This window comes from Cydia strobilella, chromosome 7, assembly GCF_947568885.1.
Source record: "Cydia strobilella chromosome 7, ilCydStro3.1, whole genome shotgun sequence".
In the NCBI taxonomy this organism is placed as follows: Eukaryota; Metazoa; Arthropoda; class Insecta; order Lepidoptera; family Tortricidae; genus Cydia; species Cydia strobilella.
The window spans coordinates 5,964,975-5,988,934 of record NC_086047.1 but is presented as its reverse complement, the minus strand read 5'-3'; the positions used below and the strand labels follow the sequence as shown (position 1 = coordinate 5,988,934).

The 23,960-nt window shown below is 36.3% G+C and overlaps 2 protein-coding genes across 4 annotated transcripts in view; one reads left to right on the top strand and one right to left on the bottom strand.

The window, feature by feature from the left end:
* The window catches only part of LOC134742797 (synapsin), a 123,359-nt gene that overhangs the window by 37,161 nt on the left and 62,238 nt on the right, over nt 1-23,960 (top strand). The gene's annotated exons all lie outside the window — the stretch shown is intronic.
* LOC134743001 (tissue inhibitor of metalloproteinase) overlaps nt 1-23,960 on the bottom strand; it is a 61,907-nt gene that overhangs the window by 499 nt on the left and 37,448 nt on the right. For 2 of the 3 annotated variants that reach the window (XM_063676262.1, XM_063676263.1), the window contains 5 exons: nt 4,653-4,775; nt 4,236-4,318; nt 4,033-4,141; nt 3,116-3,237; nt 409-533 (listed from right to left, as the gene is read on the bottom strand). In XM_063676262.1, the coding sequence (XP_063532332.1) occupies nt 409-533; nt 3,116-3,237; nt 4,033-4,141; nt 4,236-4,318; nt 4,653-4,764 (551 nt within the window). In that variant the 5' untranslated portion in view covers nt 4,765-4,775. Of the gene's footprint in view, nt 1-408; nt 534-3,115; nt 3,238-4,032; nt 4,142-4,235; nt 4,319-4,652; nt 4,776-23,042; nt 23,196-23,960 lie in introns of those variants that run through there. The other variant, XM_063676264.1, reaches the window with a different exon arrangement.

Genomic DNA, 23,960 nt, shown 5'->3' with positions numbered 1-23,960 from the left:
CTTATAATTTATTTATATGCAAGGGTACAGTGGCTTCGGCGAATGCAAATGCCTTCCTAGCTTCCCCTATAAGTATTTATTTATATCCATAAGTTTGGCAACATTTTTGAATAAAATGCGGTTGCAAGCGAGAAGATTTTGGATGGATTTCGATATTCCCAGCAGTATGTAAGTAGTGCACAAAATAATAGGGTCATGATGATTTAAATGAGCCAGACTGAGTTGTTTGAGTTTAAGGTATGTTGCAAATATTTGTACTGAATTCTGAGCTAAGCTAGGTATAGAAGTCACCAAAAGATGGTGCAAAGCCCAAGACTCAAAGTCGCTTCCAAGATACTTCTGAGGAAATTGTAAATTTTGCGTCTTGGACAAGTTCCAAGAACTACTTATTAGTCGCGTATAAATTACCTGGTCCAATGGCACTGCTGCTGGCGGTTGTGGAGACAGATGCCGTGTCGTTCGTAGCACTCGTCGTTTCGCATAAAGCAAGTGTTGGGAGAGCCTGAGCGCCATCCCCTGCCGTTTGTCTTCACCTGGAACATCACACACACATATGTAATACAACTATTGTAGGTGCACCATACATCTAGATCTAGCGCCTGTATTTCCTTATCTGGACAGATCATTATTTTCTCGTCCTCGCCACTTTATAGTACGTTAAGTGTACCTAATGAAATACATTTATGTACTTAATACAGCAGAATCATCTTAGTAGCTTAGCGAGCTATGTGATCGAAATTGTATAAGTATACAAGTTTATTGTTCTCATCTTGAAGAATCGCCCACTTAGGCACTTTTGCTGCTGATTTTTGACGAAAGAATAAATGGTGCATTCTACTCGTAACAGAACACATCAACCATCAGGATAGGTAGCATGATGGAGCTTAAATACGTTCAACATAAAGGTTTTCCCGTTCTCATTATACCAAAGTAAGAGACGGAAGATTCGAACTTGTGTTGGACTTGGACATAAACTAACTTGTATATAATTAAATAATGTAGTAGTAGTTAAGTAACTAACGTAGCCATAGGCCAAACTAACAATTCTATGGATAAACGTTATCTGAAATAAAGAATTAATAATAATAATAAATCAATCATGTAGCTCGAGGGGAATGCATCCAATTAACAATTAAATTAGGTATTTTTACTGTAACTAATGCGTTGATTGGCATTTTGTCATGAAACCATCCGTGAAATAATCGTCGTATGAAATTAAATCTCGGAGCATCAACTGTCGTAATTATGAAAGCAATTTTTAAGATCTTAATGCGCCGTAATAAGTAGCAGGAATTACAGACTATACTAAATAATTAAACCTTCGTAAATAAGGATACGCACCGATCACAGTAATGGCTTCCTCCTCATATCATTATAAAGACGTTGATTATTATTTACAAATAATAATGAGTAAAAATCGTGAAAGTTTAAATCACGTTGATTATTTTAACACAATTATTAAAAATCAGTATAATCACTAACAATCTCTCTATGAATAAAGTAGGTATTCTGTAGATTTGTTTTAAGATTTATTTACTTTATTATTTACAAGGTCTCAAAACAACTTTTTTCAGGCGGACATTCGACCTAGCTTTAGGTAGGTACTTACCTATCAGAGTGATTTATTTAAAGGAATAAGATACTTTCGGACGGTTCCTAACGTTCCCTTTTGTGCCATAAAATCTTATTACCCTCTTCCAAAATAAAACTGCACGAGTACGTTTAATGAAAACTTAGGTACTTTTAGACGTGATGTGAAATAGGGTGACCTTAAGTTTATATCTAAATAATTAGGAATTATAATTATACGAATTATGTTCTTCTTAAACCAGATATAGCGATAAATTAAACCAGGTATAGAATTTATTCGTCTAATCGTTAATTAAGAAGTTTTTTAATTTACACTTAATTATGACCCCGTAATTATTATTTTTTTAATTTACCGAGCAGCAATGTACTGCAAACATTAAGGACATGACATTACGAGATACGAGCTTTTTAATCGTAACTGCCAACAAGCGTTGACAGTTACTTTAAAACGCTCGTATCTCGAAACTTGTGTGGTGTATTTCATTGCGGGCTGAATTATTTTGTATCGATAAAATTTTAATTGCAATTCTAAGTAAAAGTTATCTAATTACATTTCCTATGTCCTATACTAACCACCGTTAAGAGATTCGCCCGTATTAGATTTACACACTGTAGAATAAGCGACAATTACTTTACCTACCAATGAATAATAAAATTCTACGAAAGTTAACGTTTTGTTTCTATATTATTATCATTATCCTTTTCTTATGAATGTTTCTGTTTTATTTTTAACTCCATATAAAATATAATGAAAAATAAAGAAAACACAACAAAAAATATTCAAGTTTTACAAAATGTTGTCATCGAACAAGGGGAAATAATTTCCCACCAGAAATCACCCCTTCCACTTACCCTCTTCACTTTTTACATATTTTTCTGAATCTAGATGCCAAACTTACCCTATAAATACCCCAGTTTCTCATTTGCAGAAAATTTATCCTCTGTCCTATTAAGGGTTAATAAGCAAAAGAGTAGTGATCAAGTTCCGTTGGGGTCAGATGATAGCTGTTTATTAGTCAGTGCAGAGGTCATTAACTCAAATTAACCACTGCGTTACGCCAGCTGCGTCCTCCCGCAAATTTATGGGTGACATGGCAGAGCTTATAATTTAGTCAGATTGACGGCCTGATTCGAACTTTAATATATGTACGTCGTACGACGGCCGTGAATTAGTGAATTATATACGGAGGTTTTTTTCGAGGGACTACGGTATGAGGTTCTTCAAAAAACAGGCCAAGTGCGAGTCGGACTCGCGTTCCAAGGGTTCCGTAATTAGGTACACAATTTTAAACAATGTATTTTTTTATGTAAAACGTGCGAGTGAAATGTCTTAAAAAAACCCGTAGGGGTCGGATCGTGGTCGTACACGTAGGGCGAAGTAAACAGCTTGATACTACTAACTGCATCAACGTCATGCTTAGATACAAACTTCCACACTTAAACTGACAATTAGTAAACCTTATTACAAAGACCTAAGGTCCTTATTCCGTCAAGAGTGCTATTAGTACAGTCAACTGCGACTCACCTTGCACGTGCACCCCTGCTTGTAGAGCTGGCGGAATCCTTTCCGCTGCCGCGGGGTCACCTCGCGCCACTTGTTCACGTACTCGCACAGGTTGACGTGCGCCTGGAGATGGGTCACGTGACCTGGAATTGTGAACGATCTATTAAGTACTGTATAAGCCTTCGTTTTAAAAAAACCGATAGTTTTTACGCACTGTTACCAAGCTAAAAACGCGTGTTTAGATGAAAAGTAACGTTTTAATAACAATGATTGTTCTCAGTGGGTTAACTTGTGAGTTGTGAAAAGTGAATTTAATTTCAAAGGTTAGTGCAAAATCTAGCGTCGATAAAAACAATAATGATTTTGCAGGCCTTTACTCGTAATATATGACCACTATAATGACCACAACAACAACATGTCCTGTATCCATGTCAAGGCGCGTTACGCAACTTCTACGTCTTAACTGAATAACATTGGATTAATCTTTCAAAGCCAAGCACACGTCTGTATTTGACTCCGAGGATTTTCGCTAAATTGTGAAAGTTTCACGATTCATTCAGGCGTTATGGATAAACTTGTAAGTTACAGAATCTTTATCTTCAAGAGATTATACCTACTTAAATCGTGATATTTTCTTTGACGTGGGTTCACCAATAACTTTTCCTTTCAGGAATAATAAATGAATCCTATTCAAGCTTCGGAAGCTCCTTGAAAAGTCGCTTGAAGTTTTCTTGTTATTTTACTTACTTATATCCGTAGCAGACCTTTATAATCTTCTCTTATAGATTTTTTGTCATGTGTATTTATGATATTATTTTGTATAAGGAAACAACAGGAATACGATTATTTACCACATATATTTTTTAGATCGATAGCTATATGGTTATTATCTTGTAGTAAGTACATACTTGTAATCTTCTTGAAATGCATATCCTTACCTGTTATTACATAGGTTTCTCTAGGCTTCAGCGTTACCCCACAGAGCCCGTCTTGCGTAGGCGTTAGTATTCGACCGGACTTCAGCGCTACTTGCGCCTTCTGTGTCGCCTAAAAATGTTATTAGTTAGCCATTTATCACATTATAAACTCGTTCAACATAACGATTTGCCACCAAAGGTGCTGCAGTGCGAATGAAACTCACTTTGAACACGTTTCGAATCTTCATTTTGTACGTGTCGTAAAACGAATTGCCTTTGAACATCTTTTGTACCCTGCCGACGATCACTGGAAATGAAGAAGCAAGATTTTATCGATCAACTCAGCAAAGTCCTTTATTATTTAATTCACGATTTTATCTCATACTTCGCCAGAACTTCACCTTCACTTTGAATTTTTGCTAATGGAATTGCGCAGTATTTTTTGGTCCTTCGCGTATATAAAATTTTAAGTAGGTACAGCCACATTGGCGAACAACATAAAGCACTTATTTTACGAAGTTTACTATACTCCGTCATGACTACGTAAATCTAACGGCTAATCGACTGATCGCTTAGTTTCAGTTGCCCCGTAACTACTATGTTAGGTTAGATACCTAAAAGTAAACCTATCCCATACGTACCGAAGTCACTATTACAGAAGTGTGTTTGAGGGTGCTCTAGCATGCAAGTGCAGCCGTCAGCGGAGCGCCAGCTCGACACCGCCAGCGCCAGGAACACCCACCGCGTCAGCATGGCTCTCTGATCTGTTGACAACCATAAGCCGATATTAAGGATTAGGTTGGAAAGGGTCTGATTCTCACAGGACTACGAGTGATCCGAATATTTTTAGGTCTGTACTTGATAATTTTTTTAAACCATTGTATGGTTTTTACGATACGTGAACTTGCCCAATAATCCCGATACAGGCAACTTATTATTGAACTGCCGTGATTTGTGATTTTTACATTAAACTGTTTTTTATTGCATACCTACCTACGTGATAACTATTTCTTAAAATACAAACATTAAAGTTTTGATAATAAAATAATAAAAAAACTTACGTTAGGTACATTTATATGTATAGGTACAGTATGATCTAACCGTTTTAAAGTAAAAAATGAGGTAAGCTCATCCATTTGATTACCTTTAATGTGAAGCAAACGATAATGTTATGGAACAATAACTGTACCACACACGGACTATAAAAGTAATTTGTTTAATATCTGTCTCAAAGTACCTATAAGCTGATGTATATTACATATGGAAATTGTCACATTAACATACATTGCTAGGACATAATTGAATGTTTCACGCTGTAATAGAATTTGGTGCGCTTCATCACTTTAAAAAGTGTCACCGAAAGACGTAAAGGTCAACCAGTGACCCATCTCGTAACGATCGTTTGTGAATTCCGGAAATTGAACGTATGAGCATTGACGGAGCACAATATGACGGAACGAGCGCCGGTGGTGCCGAAAATACGACGCTAATAGCACGTCTGTCTGCCCTGACAGCCATGTCGCAACATCGCGGCTCGGATTCCACAAAGCCTGATGGCGACTATTTTGCAATCATTCTGTATAACAAAAAGTTTAAAAAGCGGACAAGTGCGAGTCGGACTTGCCCACCGAGGGTTCCGTACATTTTAGTATTTGTTGTTGTAGCGGCAACAGAAATACATCATCTGTGAAAATTTCAACTGCCTATATAGCTATCACGGTTCATAAGATACAGCCTGGTGACAGACAGACGGACGGTGGAGTCTAAAGGGGCTCATCTATTACCAGTCCGACGGACGATATCGGCCTGTATCGGCTTTAGTAATAGGGTCCCGTTTTTACCCTTTGGGTACGGAACCCTAAAAAGGGCCGCGCATCATTCCGTGAATCCGTGCTGTAATTAACCCAATTGAAGGCTTTAATTTGGGTCTGCTTTCGTGTATAATAATGGCAAGAATGCTGTCCAGTTATTTATCTAATTAATTTTGAAACGAGAATTTAATTAGCATTTGCTTCTCTTGACTTACTAAACAACTTACTTACTTACTCACTTACTCCGTTGGCTCTTGGCTCAGCGACCCAAAATGAGACTTGTGGCCTCCTAAACAACCGAAAAGTAATTTAATTAATAGTCTATATAATACCCTTAACAAACTTTGGAAGCCAATAGTTGTCCTTTAATCTAACGTACTCGTTTATTACTCTTTGAATTAATTAGATCGGTTACACCGTAGCCATCAACTTCCACTGTAAAGGGGGACTCCCTCGCTGCGGTACAGAATAAGTAATAGATAATTTATTGGCTCGACTACCTCCGGGACACCATGAGATTACCTATATGTCTGTGACCTAGTTTGTGGGCTAACATTGTTAAGTTCTCGTACAGTTCTAGTCTAGTACATTGTGCGTAAATATGCGGACACGGGTGATAACGTTTACAACTTGGTTTTTATTTTTTCCGTTTCTCTGGTTTTTAACGAGATGGGCACGTCATAACTCCGTCTGTATATTTACTTTTGTTTAAACGTTTTAGTAGTAGTAGTAAAACAGTTTATTGTACAAAAATCAAACTAAACAGGAAAAATAACATTCGTCATTAGTACAAAGGCGAACTTGTCCCTTTAAGGGATCTCTTCCAGTTAACCTTTGTGCAATTGAGGGAGAATTGGAGACGGTAGACATACGTAATGTACAAACGGCGCAAAAAAACGGAAAAGTATCTAGTTTACTTATATAATAATCTTATATAATAATTAATAACCTACAATACACATACAACGGTAACCTACAACAAATATATACACATACATACAACTAAATACATATATATTCTATAATACATATTAATACATATTTATTGAGTTGAAGAGGTGGTGGAGGTTTTAAAAAATCCTTACGGCTAGTATTTGTACACTAAATTTTAAAAATTGATTTCTGTACCTTATTATACCATTTCATTGTCACATTGACCGAACTGGCCGACCGAAAAAGTTGAAAAATACTTTAGTACATTTGAAGTATAATTGTACCAAGGTACTATCAAAGAGAATTTATTTATTTAGGTCAAATTGTTTAACACTATAAAAAAACTTCTTAAAACGTGTGACGATTATTGTTGGTTTAGTTTAATCACCTAACTCCGAAAATTAGAATGTTACCTACTACTTGTTATCCACATAGTGAACCGACTAATTCTTTCGAAGTTTTAATCCGCTTTACCTGAATAATCTCACGTGTCATTCATCTGAGCTTGGCACCGGCACCGTGGCGTCGTTGGACAAACACAAAAGTGCTAATCCAGCCTCTAAAGTTCACTAAACATGTTTGCTCTTTTATAATTTGATTAACGACGACCATCAGTCATTCACTCCGCTGCCTTATTCATAACAAACCGACAAATATTTAAGTGGCTTTAAGAGGATATTGGGCTACAGCTTCTCTCCATACAAAGTTAGTCCCCATTTTCTACTCTAGCAACGCTCTGGATATGGATATTACTGTGGATTATGGAAAACTAGCGACCCGCCCCGGCTTCGCACGGGTTACACAAAACCTTAACAAATTATACACCTAAACCTTCCTCACGAATCACTCTATTGATAGGTGAAAACCGCATGAAAATACATTCAGTAGTTTTTGAGTTTATCGCGAACATACATATACACATACAGACGCGGCGGGGGACTTTGTTTTGTAAGGTGTAGTGATAGTGATTTGATGTAATTTGATGTAAGTATTGTTTCACCCTTCGATTGACTTTTTCGACTTTTTTCATTTGAGTAAAATAATAAATCGACATATTTATGAAAGCTCCTAAATAATAATTAAAAAAATTGATAAAATCAAATAAAGAGATGATGGGCTGTGTTAATACCAGAGAGGAAAATGGGGCCTACGATTGTATGGAGAAGCGGTGGTCCACGTTCCTTTTAACAGGCTTTAAATAACAAAGCATGTTCGATATGTATCTAACAACTGACGGCCGAGTTATAAAGGGCTGCATAGGTCAACGATTTTCAATTATAATTAAGAAAGTCTTTCTCTATATAATGGCGTGTGGCCAGGCAAGGAACAATGAGGCGGCCATTAGAGCGCGAGCACGGCGTGGGTCGGACCCGTCGGTGCGGTACGGAAATGCACCGACTGCGCTGCACTCAAACTGCATGGATCAACGTCGTAGTAGCGAACTCGTTTCTGGGAGAAAATTTAAATTTATTCGGAAGAAGCATTCGTCCATCTCTGCAAATAAAATGATTCTTAAATAGTCTACTACAGAAAATTTATTTCTGTTCCTGGTTAGGTTAGGTTAGTTAGGTACCCAATAATGGAGCTTAATTTTTGACTTTCAAATAACTAAGTATATCCTCATATACTACTCCCGGTTTCACTAGACTTATATTGACCGGGATATAGACCGTGATTACCTTTAAGTCTAGTGAAATTAACCGTGAATCATTCAAAACTGTTACTCGCGGTTTAATATTACATTCATATATGTATGTATTAATATTCTTTGTCTTTTGGAGTTTTAGCCCAAAACTAATAATGTACAGTAGAATCCGCTTATAATGACATCGAAGGGAAGTGACACAAACACGTCATACTATTAAGCGGATGTCATATAAAGCAGAATAGTTGTACAACTTCTTATTTTTGTTAAGTTTTCCCAAATACTTAAGTACCTATAAATACCTACTCGATTTATTTCAGTCTTAGAAATCTATTAATCCAGAAATTATTGTTGTTACGTAAAACGTATAATAATACAATTTTTATATTATTGTTTATAATAATACAATACAAATGATGAGTCCATACGTAATTAACTATACTACACACACGCGCGCACACGCTTTAAAATTTGGATTCTCTAAAATAGTCTACTAAAATAAATAAAAAATAAAAATAGATTTTTTTAATGCAATGATCTTGAATTTACCTATATTTATTTCAATTAAGCATGTAAATAATCTTGTCGGTTACTTTTATTTTATTTTTAAACCTTTAAAGCTCATCCACTTTACTAACTGATAAATGTTGTTAAGGTAGACTGTGTTTAATTACTTATAGCAGTGCCTTTAAGGAGATACGAGTAAGTACTAGTTAAAAACTAAGAGCATTGAATATCTTGAATGTCATGGAAACTCGAAGCCGCAATAAAATGATCTTAACTGTTTTTTATAGACAGCCTAGATCGTTGTGTCGACGGTTCTTTAGTATTGCTCGACCAATAAAATTCCAGTGCAAAGAATAATTAAATGGAATCCAATAAGCGTGAAATTAGTAATAAAATGTATAAACTGCTTTTAAATTAACTCTATTTCTGTTTATTTATATGACGGCATTTAGGTGCCTTTTACGAGTATGGAACAAGAAATAAAGTTACGGGTTCTGGAATACTTTATTTCAGAATTGCGTTAAGTGCATCAAACGAAACAATTCAATAATTACCATTGCTTTTGTTCACATGTATTTCTTTCATTCATTTTATTTTTCCTGCTTCATTGACAACCATAACATAAAGTGATGCATTTTCAACCCCCCACAAACATCGCTCATTATTTCATTATTCCACGCGTTACAATTGTTACAAAGAAGTAATTTCTCGAGCGTGCTCACAAGCGTTCTTCACTAGTTACCGATTGTTGTCTTTTTGTTCAGCGTATTAGTGGAGGCTGCGTGAGCATAAACGTGAACGTGAGCTTATGTTACAAATAAGGATATTACAAACTCACTGTCGGTCAGGCAGAAACCACAGCGCACTCCTCACCGCATCGTTCGTTCGAGAACTTCTCTGTAAGACTGACGCGCCTTTTGTATCTTCGGTTCTATGGAATAATCCGATGCATTCGCGATCAAAAATCACAATGAAGCTTTATGGGTGCATTCCGTGATGCAGCAACAATGCATCGTTTGTCAGGGTTCGCAGGAACTTGATGTGATTGTTGACATTATGTGCTTAGCTGCTGACGTCTAGCTGGGTGCGGTGACGCGCGATAAGCGCTTATTGGATAATGATGGATTATATACTTGACAACTCTGCTTCCTCGCATCCACTTATAGGCTTCGTTTATTTCGACTTCAAGCATCACTTTTGTTTGACGCATGACATCACTGTACGCTCACAAAACGTGTGCAAATTAAGGGAGTTTTTGCGCACCAAACAAAGTTTCATTGAATTACATATTACAGCCGCGACTACATCCAGCATAATTGGAACACGTTCCGGAACCTGAGATGACTAATACAACTCAAGTGTGAACCCAGTAACTAACTGTATTCACCACTGACAGTTATGTAACGTTTTAATTCCCCAGAAGCTATTGAACGAACCTTATCTCTATGAACCATAAAACTCTGATACGGTCATCAACGAACATGTTTGGCGAGAAAAATAGGTAAAAGCATTTAACGGCTTCTTTAAAGTAATAACAGAAATCGTGTAAAGATACACGCTTCCTTTTAAAACCGACACTTAATTGGCTTAACTCCATGCATGGAGAATATTTGTGGCATTACGGCCATTTTTACGCGGCGCCAAAGTATATGCTTTAGCTTTAGGTTAACTATAATAAAACACACGGTCTATGGATCGATTTACGACTAAGATGATCGTCTATGGTTTACATTGTATTATGTAGATGTTCCCGAGGAATTACGCAAACAGCGGCATGCAGCAACCATTATTTTCACCTTGTTATTGATACCTAGCGCCACTAACGATGCTCGGCTTCGTCACCGTCACAAAAACAGACCATATAAATCCATCGTCCAATCCCTTGCCCATCTCGTGACATCTCAATTATTATTGTAAACATATCAATCAATCTCGCCGCTGACGTTCATCTATCACATTATAAGTTATAGCATTGGAACATCAAAATACAAAAACCAATAATGAGATAATGCCATACATATTTAAGTGCTTCAAAAGGCGTAATTTGCTAAAAGTAAGAGACCCATTGCAAGAAAAAAGAGTCTTACCCGTAAAGTGTCTGATTATCGCGTGGGTTGTTTAGAGCAAAAACTTGTCCAATGTTATTACTTATTCCTCAATTACATTTGATGACTAAATATGGTATTTTATTCACCTTCCGCAAATTTAGTATGGTAGAGCACTCGTAACATAATAATGAACAGAATCTTTTACATTTTACCAATTGCTTTAGGAGCAAAATTTTTTTGGTGGCATTTTAAAACATACTGTGACACACGACACACCTTATGAGACAGATGGGTTAAATTCCAATTCAACGAGCATATCAATTTTACGACGGTGACAAGGATATATCACTATCTGAATAAGAACCCCGCTTTAATCCAATTTAGTTTTAGATTGAGATATTTAGTGAATGGCAGATTTAATATAGATAAATCTATATGACTGTTGACATTTCATTGAAAAATCGTAACAATTCAAGTTTCGGAGAACCGGTCGTTAAAAAGCCCAGTTCCCAAAACTGTTTAGTTCGTAACACACTGATTTAAACTTTCACGATTTTTATTCATTATTATTCACATTACTCATTATTATTCGTGGTCTTCTCCGAGACCACAGGGACAACGCCGTCCTCGAAACGTCGGAGGTAAATTTAAAACTTATTTTACGCGATTAAGTCCTGTTTAGTGCTTAGCTTTGTAGATCTGAAATTTGTTTGCGGTAATCCCATGGTGAGTCAGACATGAGTATAAAAAGTAGTAAACAGAACCATTAGGAGCGAGTCAGTTGTCGTAACTGTATATTGAACTACGATTTACTTGTGTAACGACTCGGATATAGCGGCGTGTGTCAGGATTAGCTAACTAAATAATGGGTGAGGTTTCAAATTGGACATACATTTAAGATATATAGGTAAGCCTACCTTAAGAGGATATATATATATCAGCTGAGCCCCTACTCAGATTTGAGAATTATAGGTAAATATCTCCGGTTTATTGTTGTCAATTTTGTATGCTAGGCGTCTATTTACGGCGCATTTATTTGGCCGTGTTTACCGCTGTTTGAAGTTATATTGAACTCATATAAAAAAAACATCTAGGGCCAAAATCCAGAGAGGAAAATGTCGAGAACGTTTGTATGGAAAAATTACCACTAATGTATCCTCTTAAAGGTGGCAAAGAGTTGGAGTAAGAATTTATCTTTATAGATTTATTAGGTATAAGTATAGGTTGTGAATAGAATGGCAAGTTTAATAGTTAGTTTCATATTTGGCAAGGATCAGCTTCATGGTCGCCACAACCTGCTCATAAATATATTTCCTTTATTAAATAAATAAATAAATATTATAGAACAATTTTACTCAGATCGACCTAGTCCCACAGTAAGCTCAATAAGGCTATTTATTAAGAGTAATAAGTGAATAACTTCACATGCGGCGTCATAAATTGCGGTACGAAAAAAAAAACAAATATATATGCAGATGCAGTGAGTGAATACGCTGACAGGCGCCGGCGCCGGTGGCGGCGTCACGTTTATACCAGAGATGAACGATACACGCAAAAATGCATCCCGATGAAACGTTAATGACAATTAAATTATTCGGTAAATCCTCAGAAACGCAGTATTTACAGTCGATGATAAATCCCCGCTGACAGTTTAAACGCTACGCGAGTGAAATGCGCCAAGCAAATGAAATTGAATAAACGTTATTTAATAACGGAATGGTCATCATTTATGAAGTGTGAAATTAATAGCTTGCAATTTTCGCTATAAGGTTGAACAAACAATAATATTCAATATGTTCTGAAGTATTTTCAGCGATTGGTTATTTTTTCGTTATTCGTAAATGAATCATTCACGTTGTTTCGAATCGGCTTCCTGCTTGTTGGCATAATAACTGATCAGTTTTATTCATTTCGGTAGTTGTTTCGGTAGGTAAGTCAAATCACGGAACTATTATCACCATTGTGTATACTTAGTCCACTGTGGGTCCAACTACTTAACATTTGTTATTGGATTATGAGAGCCATAGTTGACACATACGTTTACCGGGTGCCGAGTAATCGGTGTCACCGGACAACTCACAAGTAACACGGAGGTAACAGTTTATTGACCTATTACGTAACAAAAGCGTAATATTTGCATTGAACTCGCTCGAGAGCAAACATTTCATTCTGCACTCTGACAAATGAAACCCTTAAGGCTTACGGTATTGGTCAAATACCAATACCGTAAGCCAACAGCCTTGTCCAACAAATTGTTATAAATTAAATTCTCGTTTTTTAATTCATTTTTGCTAAACTGGAGTAAACGAAAGATTTAACTGCAATGTATTTATTGCTGTCGATTTAAAAAATCGTTTTAATTTTTTTAAATGTTTTTCTTATTTACTTATTTGAACGCTTGTCAGGTCTACATTGTACCGTCAGCTATTCTACAATTCCACAAATCAGCAAAAGTTCACGCCGACTGTGACTCTGAACGAAGTTACGTCTTAATCCATTCCAAACTCGACAGTCGGTGCGAAGGTACTACTTCTCTTATAAATCTTGTAAATTAAATCCTGCTTGTTTACAATTTAGTTTCTCTCTGGCCCAGAGTAAGCAATTTCCTTTTTTCATTAACACCTACAGTGCAGGTAAACAAAATCTCGAGTTGTTACACCGACAATTCTAACTTATCACACGCAAAATGACCTAAACGACATTTTAATTATAGCAGGAATTTTCTCACTTTTTCATAGAAATCTACTCTTCTTGACACTTAGCAGTGTAAACTAGCATTTATGTAGATTTTATGTTACATCACATAAAGCATTTTACGTCTTAATTGTCCATGCTCGTATTTGCTCTGTATTTGGTGTTCCCATTGGTTTGTTTAACAATAAGTGGCAGCTTATTACGTTCATGGGTTTTTATTGTCCATAATTCATATTTAAATAACTACCGGTTAGCTTGTCCTTACGACACGGTGTGGTTGTCAACGTTAATATTCGTATTATTTATTGCCGAATATTATTTTAATGGTGTTAGTGAATTATGTAGTAAGAAATAACGAGTGTTTCATTACACGACGTCAAATACGACTTCATATGCTATATTAAATAGAATAGAATAGAAATAGTTTATTCGTGGCACATTATAACACAAGAAGAACCAAAAGCAAACTTACACATAACATTACAACGCATATTGATGTTTTGTTTCATCATTTTATGGGATAGGCAGCTGGCTGCTTAACTTTTGATACACTTAGATACATACTCGTACCTACTTACAAAAGGCCTAAGATGGCCGGCTCTTTATCATTTGTCACCATGTCTGTCACGTTCTAACAAGTAGATATGCAAGTGCAAAAGTGACGAATGACATGACAGGTGATAAAAACGCTACCATAATACCGTTGCAGGACTAAAATACTTTCAACTACTGCTAATAGAAAGTACTTACACCCGCCTTCCTTATTTTGAATGTAAAATTTAACTTCTGAACGCTTAAAACTTCCTTGGAACTTTTTAGTATGATTAAGGAACCTTTAGGCCTGAACGCATACATGAAAATTTAGAGGTAAAAAATAACTAGTTTAAATAGTAATCGCTTAATGCGCAATTGCGCACCACATTTGACAGCCGTTATTATTTGTATTAGTTATTTCGCGATTTCGGGGTTGGTCCCATAGTAAACGTTGCTCAGTATAATCCCAAAACCTCCCTGGCAACGGGGATGCACTTATTTTTTAACTTTCGTAACATTTTAATTAAATTTTGATTAACGAGATAAGTATTGTTCCCGGTCAAAGTTGTATTGTTTTGATTTGTCATGGTTCACAATTTGATACCATTCCTCTTTAGAGTGGAGATATTAGGTACAAAATTTATATCAAAATAATTATGACGACACTTTATACTCTTTATAGGCAACCAAGTTTACTGAAGAACATAAATTATATCAGTGGATAAAGTATGTTGCTGATGTCCGGTAAAGGGTAATTTAATGGCACTAATTAGGTTAGACATTTTAGATTAGATATTTTTATGTGCACCCTATCTATTTAGCATAATCAGTTTTACTTGTGAAATAAAGCATTCGTTTCTTACTTCTACGGTGTAAGTACGTAAGTGCGAGTGAGACGAATGCTTTAAGGACATAAAAACAATCATGTTAGTCAAATTAAGTTATTAGATGGCTTCACTGTCGTTTAAGGGTAATTATTAATCAGTTTAACACCATCATAAAGTAAAATGCATGAATATTGAAACCGTAATACAACCGTATTACGTAATCCTTAATCAATTTCTCATTTTAATCTTATTTATTTACATTAAACAATTGTTGTAAGTACCCGTCGTTAAGATGGTTTTACAAGAAAAGGATTTAAGAAAATATTTCTTCTTTTTTTTTTTTACTTGGAGGTTAATGTAAACAACAGAACTGCAGAATTTTATTTTTCTATGTTGACCATCCAATCAGAGCTTCGAAACTTGGCAGCCGAATTCTGCCTATAACAGTGATGCAACTCTGGAACAGTCGATGGCAATATTGCAACTTCACACTCCTATTTGCTGACTACTCAAATGTAAACCACATTATAGAAGAAATACGATTGCTTTTACAATGACTGAAATAGGTAAAATATGAGCTTGTAGAAGGAAACGGTGGAAGTTATGAGTGTTCTTGGTCCAGCTCCAAATCACGTAGCGGTGCCGCCACCTACTTCCCAAAACGCTTTCTCTTGTCTGTAAGCTCGCCCCTCGTGGAAATTGAGCTCGAGGCTCCGTGAATATAGATTATCCTTATACTGGTTGACCTAAGCTGATCAGTTTTGCAAGTGATTTGTGTATAACATCACTGGTGTTGCGAGCCTCAGAACGCCAACGGAATGAAATGCAAGTTGTAATGATTTGCGAACATTCCACGCAATGCTATTTCATGAAGGTCGGGGCTGCTTGTGTAGAGATTTATGGCGACGGCCTCCGACACCTGCCATAACTTTCGTATGCGTTTTATGTAAAAAGAAACGCTGGTAGCTAAATACACAGAGTTCCATCATCACAACAATGTAGGCACTTACCTTGTTTGTTACAGTACGGCCAATAATATATCAGCATTATATTTATATATACATATAAAGTAAATAAATAAATATTATAGGACATTATTACACAAATTGGAACTGACCCCACAGCAAGCTCAATAAGGCTTGTGTATAAATAAATAAAAATGCACTTACCGGGATTCGAGTATAAGTATAAATTATCTATCTATAAGTATATATTATTGTACCTAGCTATTTTATTTAAAAGTACATATAAATTCTTTAAGATAATCGTAATATAAGTACGTATACGTATTAATGGTTAGTTTTTCTCGACAATTGGGTCAAAATTATATGCGTTGTCTTGTATTTTGTCCCAAATAAATGTGAGGAGTGCCGCTTTTTGTCGATGGGGTGAAATTTAGTTTTAAATTTTACAGCTAGAAAGACATGCAATAGCACTCGACTTTTTTTTATTTTTATTAAAGACAAAAATACAAGCGTGACAGAATGGTCAAAAACAAGACAACGAAAAGAATTTTGACCCAATTACATTAGGTATACAAAGTTTACCACACAACTTTAAATGTTATATTAGGTACCTGGTACATACATACCTACAATAAAATATGTCAGGTACCTAAGTATTATGATACGAAGGTTGATTGATCACCAAACACAGCAAATCTCCCAATATGTTTTACATAACATAACTAATAAAAAATAAGGTAATAAAATGTGCCTGTTCTTGCCTATATTATCTGCACTTACCTAAAAAGTAAATTAAAAATGACGAATTACTATGTAATTAATATTGTCTTCGGTTACCGCGATAGTTACTCATGAAATAAAACTATGAAAACGGATTATATCGCGTATATTGAATTACTATGTAATTGTTTTTATAAGTTAATAACGCAAGAATCTGCTATTGTACTTGTTCTAATGGTAATAGTAATTGATAAGCATGTCCTAGCATGGCCTAATAAATAGCAATAACATTACTAACTAATTTGTCATCGGAGGATTCAAGCATTAGTTCATTTCATTATGTCTCACACCACAAGAAGTGAGCAAGTCAAAGTGGTCGAACAATAATTGTATGGCTTTTGTTTTTTTAGGTAACCGGTAACCGCACACCACTAATTACTTAGGGCCACTTGCGCCATCCTACTAACCCGGGGTTAACCGGAGAAACATGGAGTTACCATGGTTACTAGTACAATTTGACACTGGGTTTACGGTTTAACCGCTTAAGTAGGGGTTAGTGGGATGGTGCAAGGTCAAAGGCCTGAGAAGCGCAAACAAACAACCTGCCTTTATACTAGTTTCAGTCACGGTCATAAACATAGGTATCGTCACTACTTTGAAAAAATCTCGTATCTCGCACTGCTACCTACTCAGTTAAAACGCAGTAACTTTGTATGCATCCCATACATAGTTACCACATTTTTCTTTTGATTTATTGAACAAGATACGAGTTTGTTCAAAGTAGTCACGATATATTAAGGCACTATTGTATTAGGGTTACCTGTAAAGGGGCCCATTGACTATCAGTCCGCCGGACGATATCGGCCTGTCAGTTAGAACAAAAAATTGACAGTTCCGAACAACTGACAGGCCGATATCGTCCGGCGGACTGATAGTCAGTGCCTGACTTAAGGATAGTTGCTGTATTTAATAAAAAAAAATATATGGAGTCGTGATCCTAAATGACAAAAATGTGTTAAGATGGTCATATTTACTAAACAAAATATTTCCCCATTGGACTAACCATAAAATCGCGAAAAATTCTTATGGACACCTCAATGGCCCGAAGTAGACGAAACGTATACATACGTACGTAGGATCACGAGATCTCGACCCCAAAATCACCCAGTATACAATTTTTCACTATATTCTATGGGAGTAAGGTGAAAACGTGTATATTTGGCTTGCGGTGAGTCAACGCGTTCTATCCCGCATCGAAGCGGTGACCGCTGACCCGGGCTAACAGCGGATTACCGTAGATCACATTACTTCCCATTAGATCTCGCATTCATTATTGACAGAGGCAGCATTGCCTTTTGAAGGAAGCAAGTGGCTTTTGCTAAGTATTTTCCTACAGTAGACGATTTTTGGCTATCGAGATTTCGCATTAAAAATATTAAGAAAATACGATCACTCACTCACGCTTACAGCATTTATATGCAAGTTCGTATATTTAAAAAAAAACTACGCAATGACAACGCTGCGACCGTTCCACATTATTTTTATTTATTTAATAAAATACAGAGTATTCTTAATATAATCATAGCCCCTCAAAACTCAATAACTTAACTGTGGGGTCATCAGTCTCTAGTCTCTAGTTATGTAACTTATTTATCTAATTAACTTATTTATAGTAGGTAATTAACAACAGCCACAATATACAACCTGTTCGTATAAAATGTAAAATTTTATGAATAAATAATTGAATTGAATTGGTGCTCTGGATGGGTTGTTAGTACCAAAACAGACCACCTCGCGGCGTATTGTTTCATATACATCTTTGTTCGTCATAATAATACGCACCATCTAGTGGTAAGTAATGATCTATACCCAGGATTAGCAGCGAACTTGACCGCCCACGTGCCCACCGACAATAACCGAGGTCAGTGCAAGATTGTCGTTGCAATCACTTGCCATGCACAGGCGAGTCGAGGGTTTAGGTGGACAGGGGGCCTAGTCAAGCTGACAATCGTACATCGACAAACGCCAAACGAAAAGAAAAAACCGGCCAAGTGCGAGTCGGACTCGCGCACCGAGGGTTCCGTACTTTTTTAGTATTTGTTGTTATAGCGGCAACAGAAATACATCATCTGTGAAAATTTCAACTGTCTAGCTATCACGGTTCATGAGATACAGCCTGCTGATAGACAGACAGACGAACAGACGGACAGCGGAGTCTTAGTAATAGGGTCCCGTTTTTACCCTTTGGGTACGGAACCCTAAAAATGTATTCGGATTACAGATGCTACGAAAAGTCACGTGATTATTTCTATACTTAATTTAAGCTTCGATTGGCGTTTTCTATCACTCTGTGTCTCTCTATCACTCTTCCATATTAGTGCGACAGTGACAGTTGCGTTTCGTTCGCTACGTAGCGTTAGCGTTTGGCATGTTGTCTACGGGGCCGTTCTTGTCTACGTGACAGCGTGATAAAACGGTGTCCGTCACCTTCTATCCCGCGGTGTTAAAAAGTGACAATTATTTTATCACGTGGATAAAACTATCCACAATACGCCTGCTGGATGGATAGTTGCTATTTAGTTTGTTGTCACTTTATCAATCGACCGAACATCGAAAACACTGTAAAAATATCGCCTCGATTCGAGCTTACGAATTTATTGCAATTTGTTCTTAGTTTGACATCACTCGCTCATGCATCTCATTCGGTTTATTGCTTAGTAACGCTCACGCTTATTAATTTCACTTCGCTTCGCTCGCTCGTTCGATAAATATGAATGCCGTTCCAAGGCGCCATGTACTATTCATGTTACACGATGCGCTTACAATATAACGCCTAAGATGCACTATCCAATCGCGATAAAATACTCAATAGACTATTACGCTAAAACTATATTACTACTTGTAGTAACGTGTTTTTGATTGTAAAACTGTACTATTCTTGCCTGGGAGTGGGTAAAAAGAAAAACGTCATACATACTGAGTAACTCTGCATATAGGACAAAAGGTATTCTTCTAATATATACACAATTTTAATTTAAAGCTACTTTTATTTTGAATTTCCGGTTCATTTTACGCTACTTCGCAGATTAAGAAGATCACAATCACAATCACAGTGTTCAAGAAACATAACTTAATTCAAAGCTTAGCCGTAGCCACCAGCTTTCACGTCATTATATCGAAGAACATCGATAGCAGCCCGGCGCCGATAAGCTCGTATCGGCTCGGATCGGACCATTACACCGATTTATGTGACGAGATCTCAAACTAGCAACACGTAATAAATCTCACGGGCAATTCTCTTGAAACACAATGCCTTGAATCGTAGTAAATAAATCAAACATTTTTATTACGCTCCGTTTCTGTAGTTTTCTTAAACTGATCGGCGGGCTTAAGATGGTCATGCTTTTATCGACTGTCGTGGTATTGTATGTATATGTTTCGGGTAATGTTAGAAGGTTAATTAAACTTAAGTTTACCCGGGTATATCTAATATTACCCAAGCCTTTTGGGTAAAGCCGGAAAATTTAATCAACTTTAATTTGTATTCGGCGTTTACCCGTATACATCTAGGTCTACCCAACACTGGGAGGGTAATGTCAGAAGTCACAAGTGATAATGATACACCTAACAATACCCAGCCAGTGTTGGGTAGACCTATGTAGATGTAGGTGCGTAACAGCATTCGCCCACTCCGTCGACAAAAAACAAAAAAAAGACCTATGTAGATGTGTACGAGTAAACACCGAATACAGATTACAGATTAAGGTTATTTAAATTTTCGGACTTTACCAAAAAGGCTCGGGTAATACTAGTATTACTAGGGTAAACTTGTTTATTTAAACTTCTGACATTACCCTTAACATATACATATAAGACCCCCGGGTGACGCGCGACTCAATAGTCGATAAAAGTGCAACCATCTTATCCGTACCATATTGTTGTATTGAGTTATTCAAATGTTTACTTTCACTGGCATTATTGAAAGAGTACCTAGGACCGTAGTTCTGTAGCAAGCGACCAACTTTTTATTTTTGTCAAAGTGACTTACACCTTAACTCAGTGGCTTTTGTCGCTTTCTGCATTGATAAAAAAATGGAGTTGGTCGTTTTCTGCATAACTATACGGTCTGAACTGTCTGAAGTGAAGTGGGATTTCTAGTGCAAGGACCCCGGAAACTCGTATTAAGTAACGTGACCTAGTAAGTATAGGCTTTAATTTTAAAATGAAAATAAATAATATTAAAACTTCCGTACATATATACCTATGGAAGGAATGCGGTAAACTATATAACATAAGTATCTTCTTATCACGCCTAATCTTTTACCTACTTCCCCAAAAAACGGACACTATTAGAAGAATGAAACTACGTATTGCGTAAAAGTGTTCAGGCCTTTTAGTACTTTCAGGCATTAAAAGGAACCCGAAGGATTTCCCTATAAAACAATTTCATAGGAAATCCGGGTTTATCGGGGTTTTGCAGATTAAAGTTACTTTTTCTTTTCCGTTCCTTAGGAAAATCCGGGGTTTTATGGACGTGATGGAAAAGAGATTTGATGTGAGTACTTATTTTACTATGTAATTAAACCTTATAAGCGCTAAAAAGCACGCTTAGTCAAACACGCTTGTTTAGTGACTACCATACATATCCGAATATGTAGTGGTACCTATAGCATACTAAAATAAGATCTGTCATCTCATGAAAGTCATGAAGCACAATGAATTTATAATGCATTGTATTATAAGTATGGAGATAAATAATAAATAACTTATCTGTGACAAATAACGCAATATCGGCTGCCGAGGTGGCTATATAACTTATTCAACATTAACATGTATTACGAGTAATAATAGAACCAAGTCACGAACTGAAAATAGTTATGATTTAATTAAAAGTCATAAGGTGTGTTAACAATCGTCCTTGGTGCTCTTTGAAGTGCATCGGTGCATATGCGGACCAGTGACTGACAATGACAATATTGACGAGACCAATACAAATCTTTAATCCTGTACTACTATTAAGGACCAGTAACATGGATATCCTAGTCCTTGACTTTTCTCCAATAGATGCCACCATCAGTGTTAATAACTAGCAAGAGAGCTGACAAAGGATCTAATCAATTATTGAAATAAAATAAGGTTGTTAAGGACGCTATTTTTAATTGTAAAGAAATATAACATTTGTGTGACCGGAAAATTCAGGAACCATACGAGTCCATACTATACGGAAAATTCAGGAACCATTTCCCGAAGACTGAAACCTAGATATAGTATGATTTTTGGTCTCGAACTATAAGACAAGTGCAAGTTTTACCTATATATAGTGTAGGTATGCTAGGTATGTAGGTACTTTAGTGTAATTTAATTTCTTAATTTAATTTAACCTAATTATGTAAACCACATTCTTTCGTCACCGTTACGAGCTGTCGTGTAAAGTAAGTGCATATATGCAAGAGTGGCCGATTCACATTGAGCTGTTGATTCCCTCGTTTACCTGACGAATCGCCTCAAGCGAACCAGTATACACATGATATCTGTTCACCCTCGTTTATTCGGACCTCGAGATCCAAATATACTGGTTAGTTTTAGTTAAGCCATAGGACAAACAGTCCAGATTTACTGGCGAAAGCGCTGCGCCGGCGCCGCCGTCGTTAATCTCGCTATTCTCGCTGCACTAAAGTCTCAAGGTCAACTTTCGCGACTGCCTTGCACTTTGCGATACATGGTATGGTATGTTCGCACTACTTTACTTATACTTATGAGCAGGTAAGCTGACATTTTAATTTACGATTTTCTAATACGCATATCGAGAGTTAATGCAGATTTATTTCCAAGCAGTTTTTGGTAGAGATGGAAATTAATTGCAAGTTTCGTTATACATAGCAACTATACAAATATATATAAGTAGTAAATCTTTCTACATCGTCGGGTGACAGGCAAAAGTTACTAAGTACAACCACAAGTTCATAGGCATAGTGAACCGTATTATTATCCGAATAAGGTTGAGTTTTGTTTAATTATTTTTAGTAATTAGTGAGTTTTGTTGGTCACCTGACGATATAATCTCAAAATTTGCTTCAGAATTGATAAATAATAAATAAAAATTAAGAAATGTCTCACGGTTTATTTATATGTGATTAAATTTTATATCAGCGAAGTGAGCGAAGTTTGTTTAAATACTTGGTAGAGGTTTTTTATGTAAATAAGAAACTTATCAAGCCAATTAAAAAGTCCAATCATAATATTCAGAAATTGTTGATTGATTGATGTACCCTAGCTATTGACTTTCAAAACTCATTAAAATATTTTTGTTGTTTTCCCGAAAATCAAAGACAGTTTAAGAAACTTACTTGTGAAAACAGCTGGCTCGATTGAATAATCCCGAACACTTCTCACAATTAAAACTGAATAATTATTAACACTTTCCTTAAACAAATCACGGCTGGCGTATTATTTATTAACGGTTTATGTATTAATTGAGTTGCGCACAACCATGCCTTAGATTGTTTCAGGAGTGAATGAAATATTGATGAGGTGTTGGGAGCTTTTATTCAGGGTAGTGCGAATACGTTTATCAGGGAATGTTTATGAGTAATTAGGGAAATTATATTGATAATATATCTACTTATGAGTTTTTGAGATAATCAGAGAAAATATAGGTATATTGGAATAAATATTTGTTTGATTTATTCAGAGCTGGCTGCGAAATTGTGATTAGGGAATGTTTACGGGTCCAATAAATATTTTAAGTTTTAAGACATATTTTTATATTGATTCAAAAACGATTTCAGTACGACTTTTCAGTCAGGCTAACCCAGCGCGTAGCAACATCCTTATTTGTCGGTAATATAGCTGGTTTTAATTTTAATTTCTTGCATTAAATTTTATGTCCCACTAATTTCGTTTGCGGTCGTTAGTTCGTTACGGATGGGATCATATTTATGATTCGCAAAATTTAATCTCTAATTTGATATCTAACTAAATTTCAATTCGCTCCGTGTATGACTGTGCCTACGCTAATTCTTGGGATTATTTAGTTGCCAAGCGGACCCCAGGCTCCCATGAGCCGTGGCAAAATGCGCGAGGAAGATGAAGCTCCGTGCATGACTGTAGCGCCGCGCTCGTCGTTGTGGGACATATTGCTTATTTGACAGTAGTAGTAAACTCTTTATTGTACAAAAATACATATTAAATTACATGGTACAAATAATAAGATGTACAAAGGCGAACGTATCCCTTTTGAGGGATCTCTTCCAGTAGATGAGAGG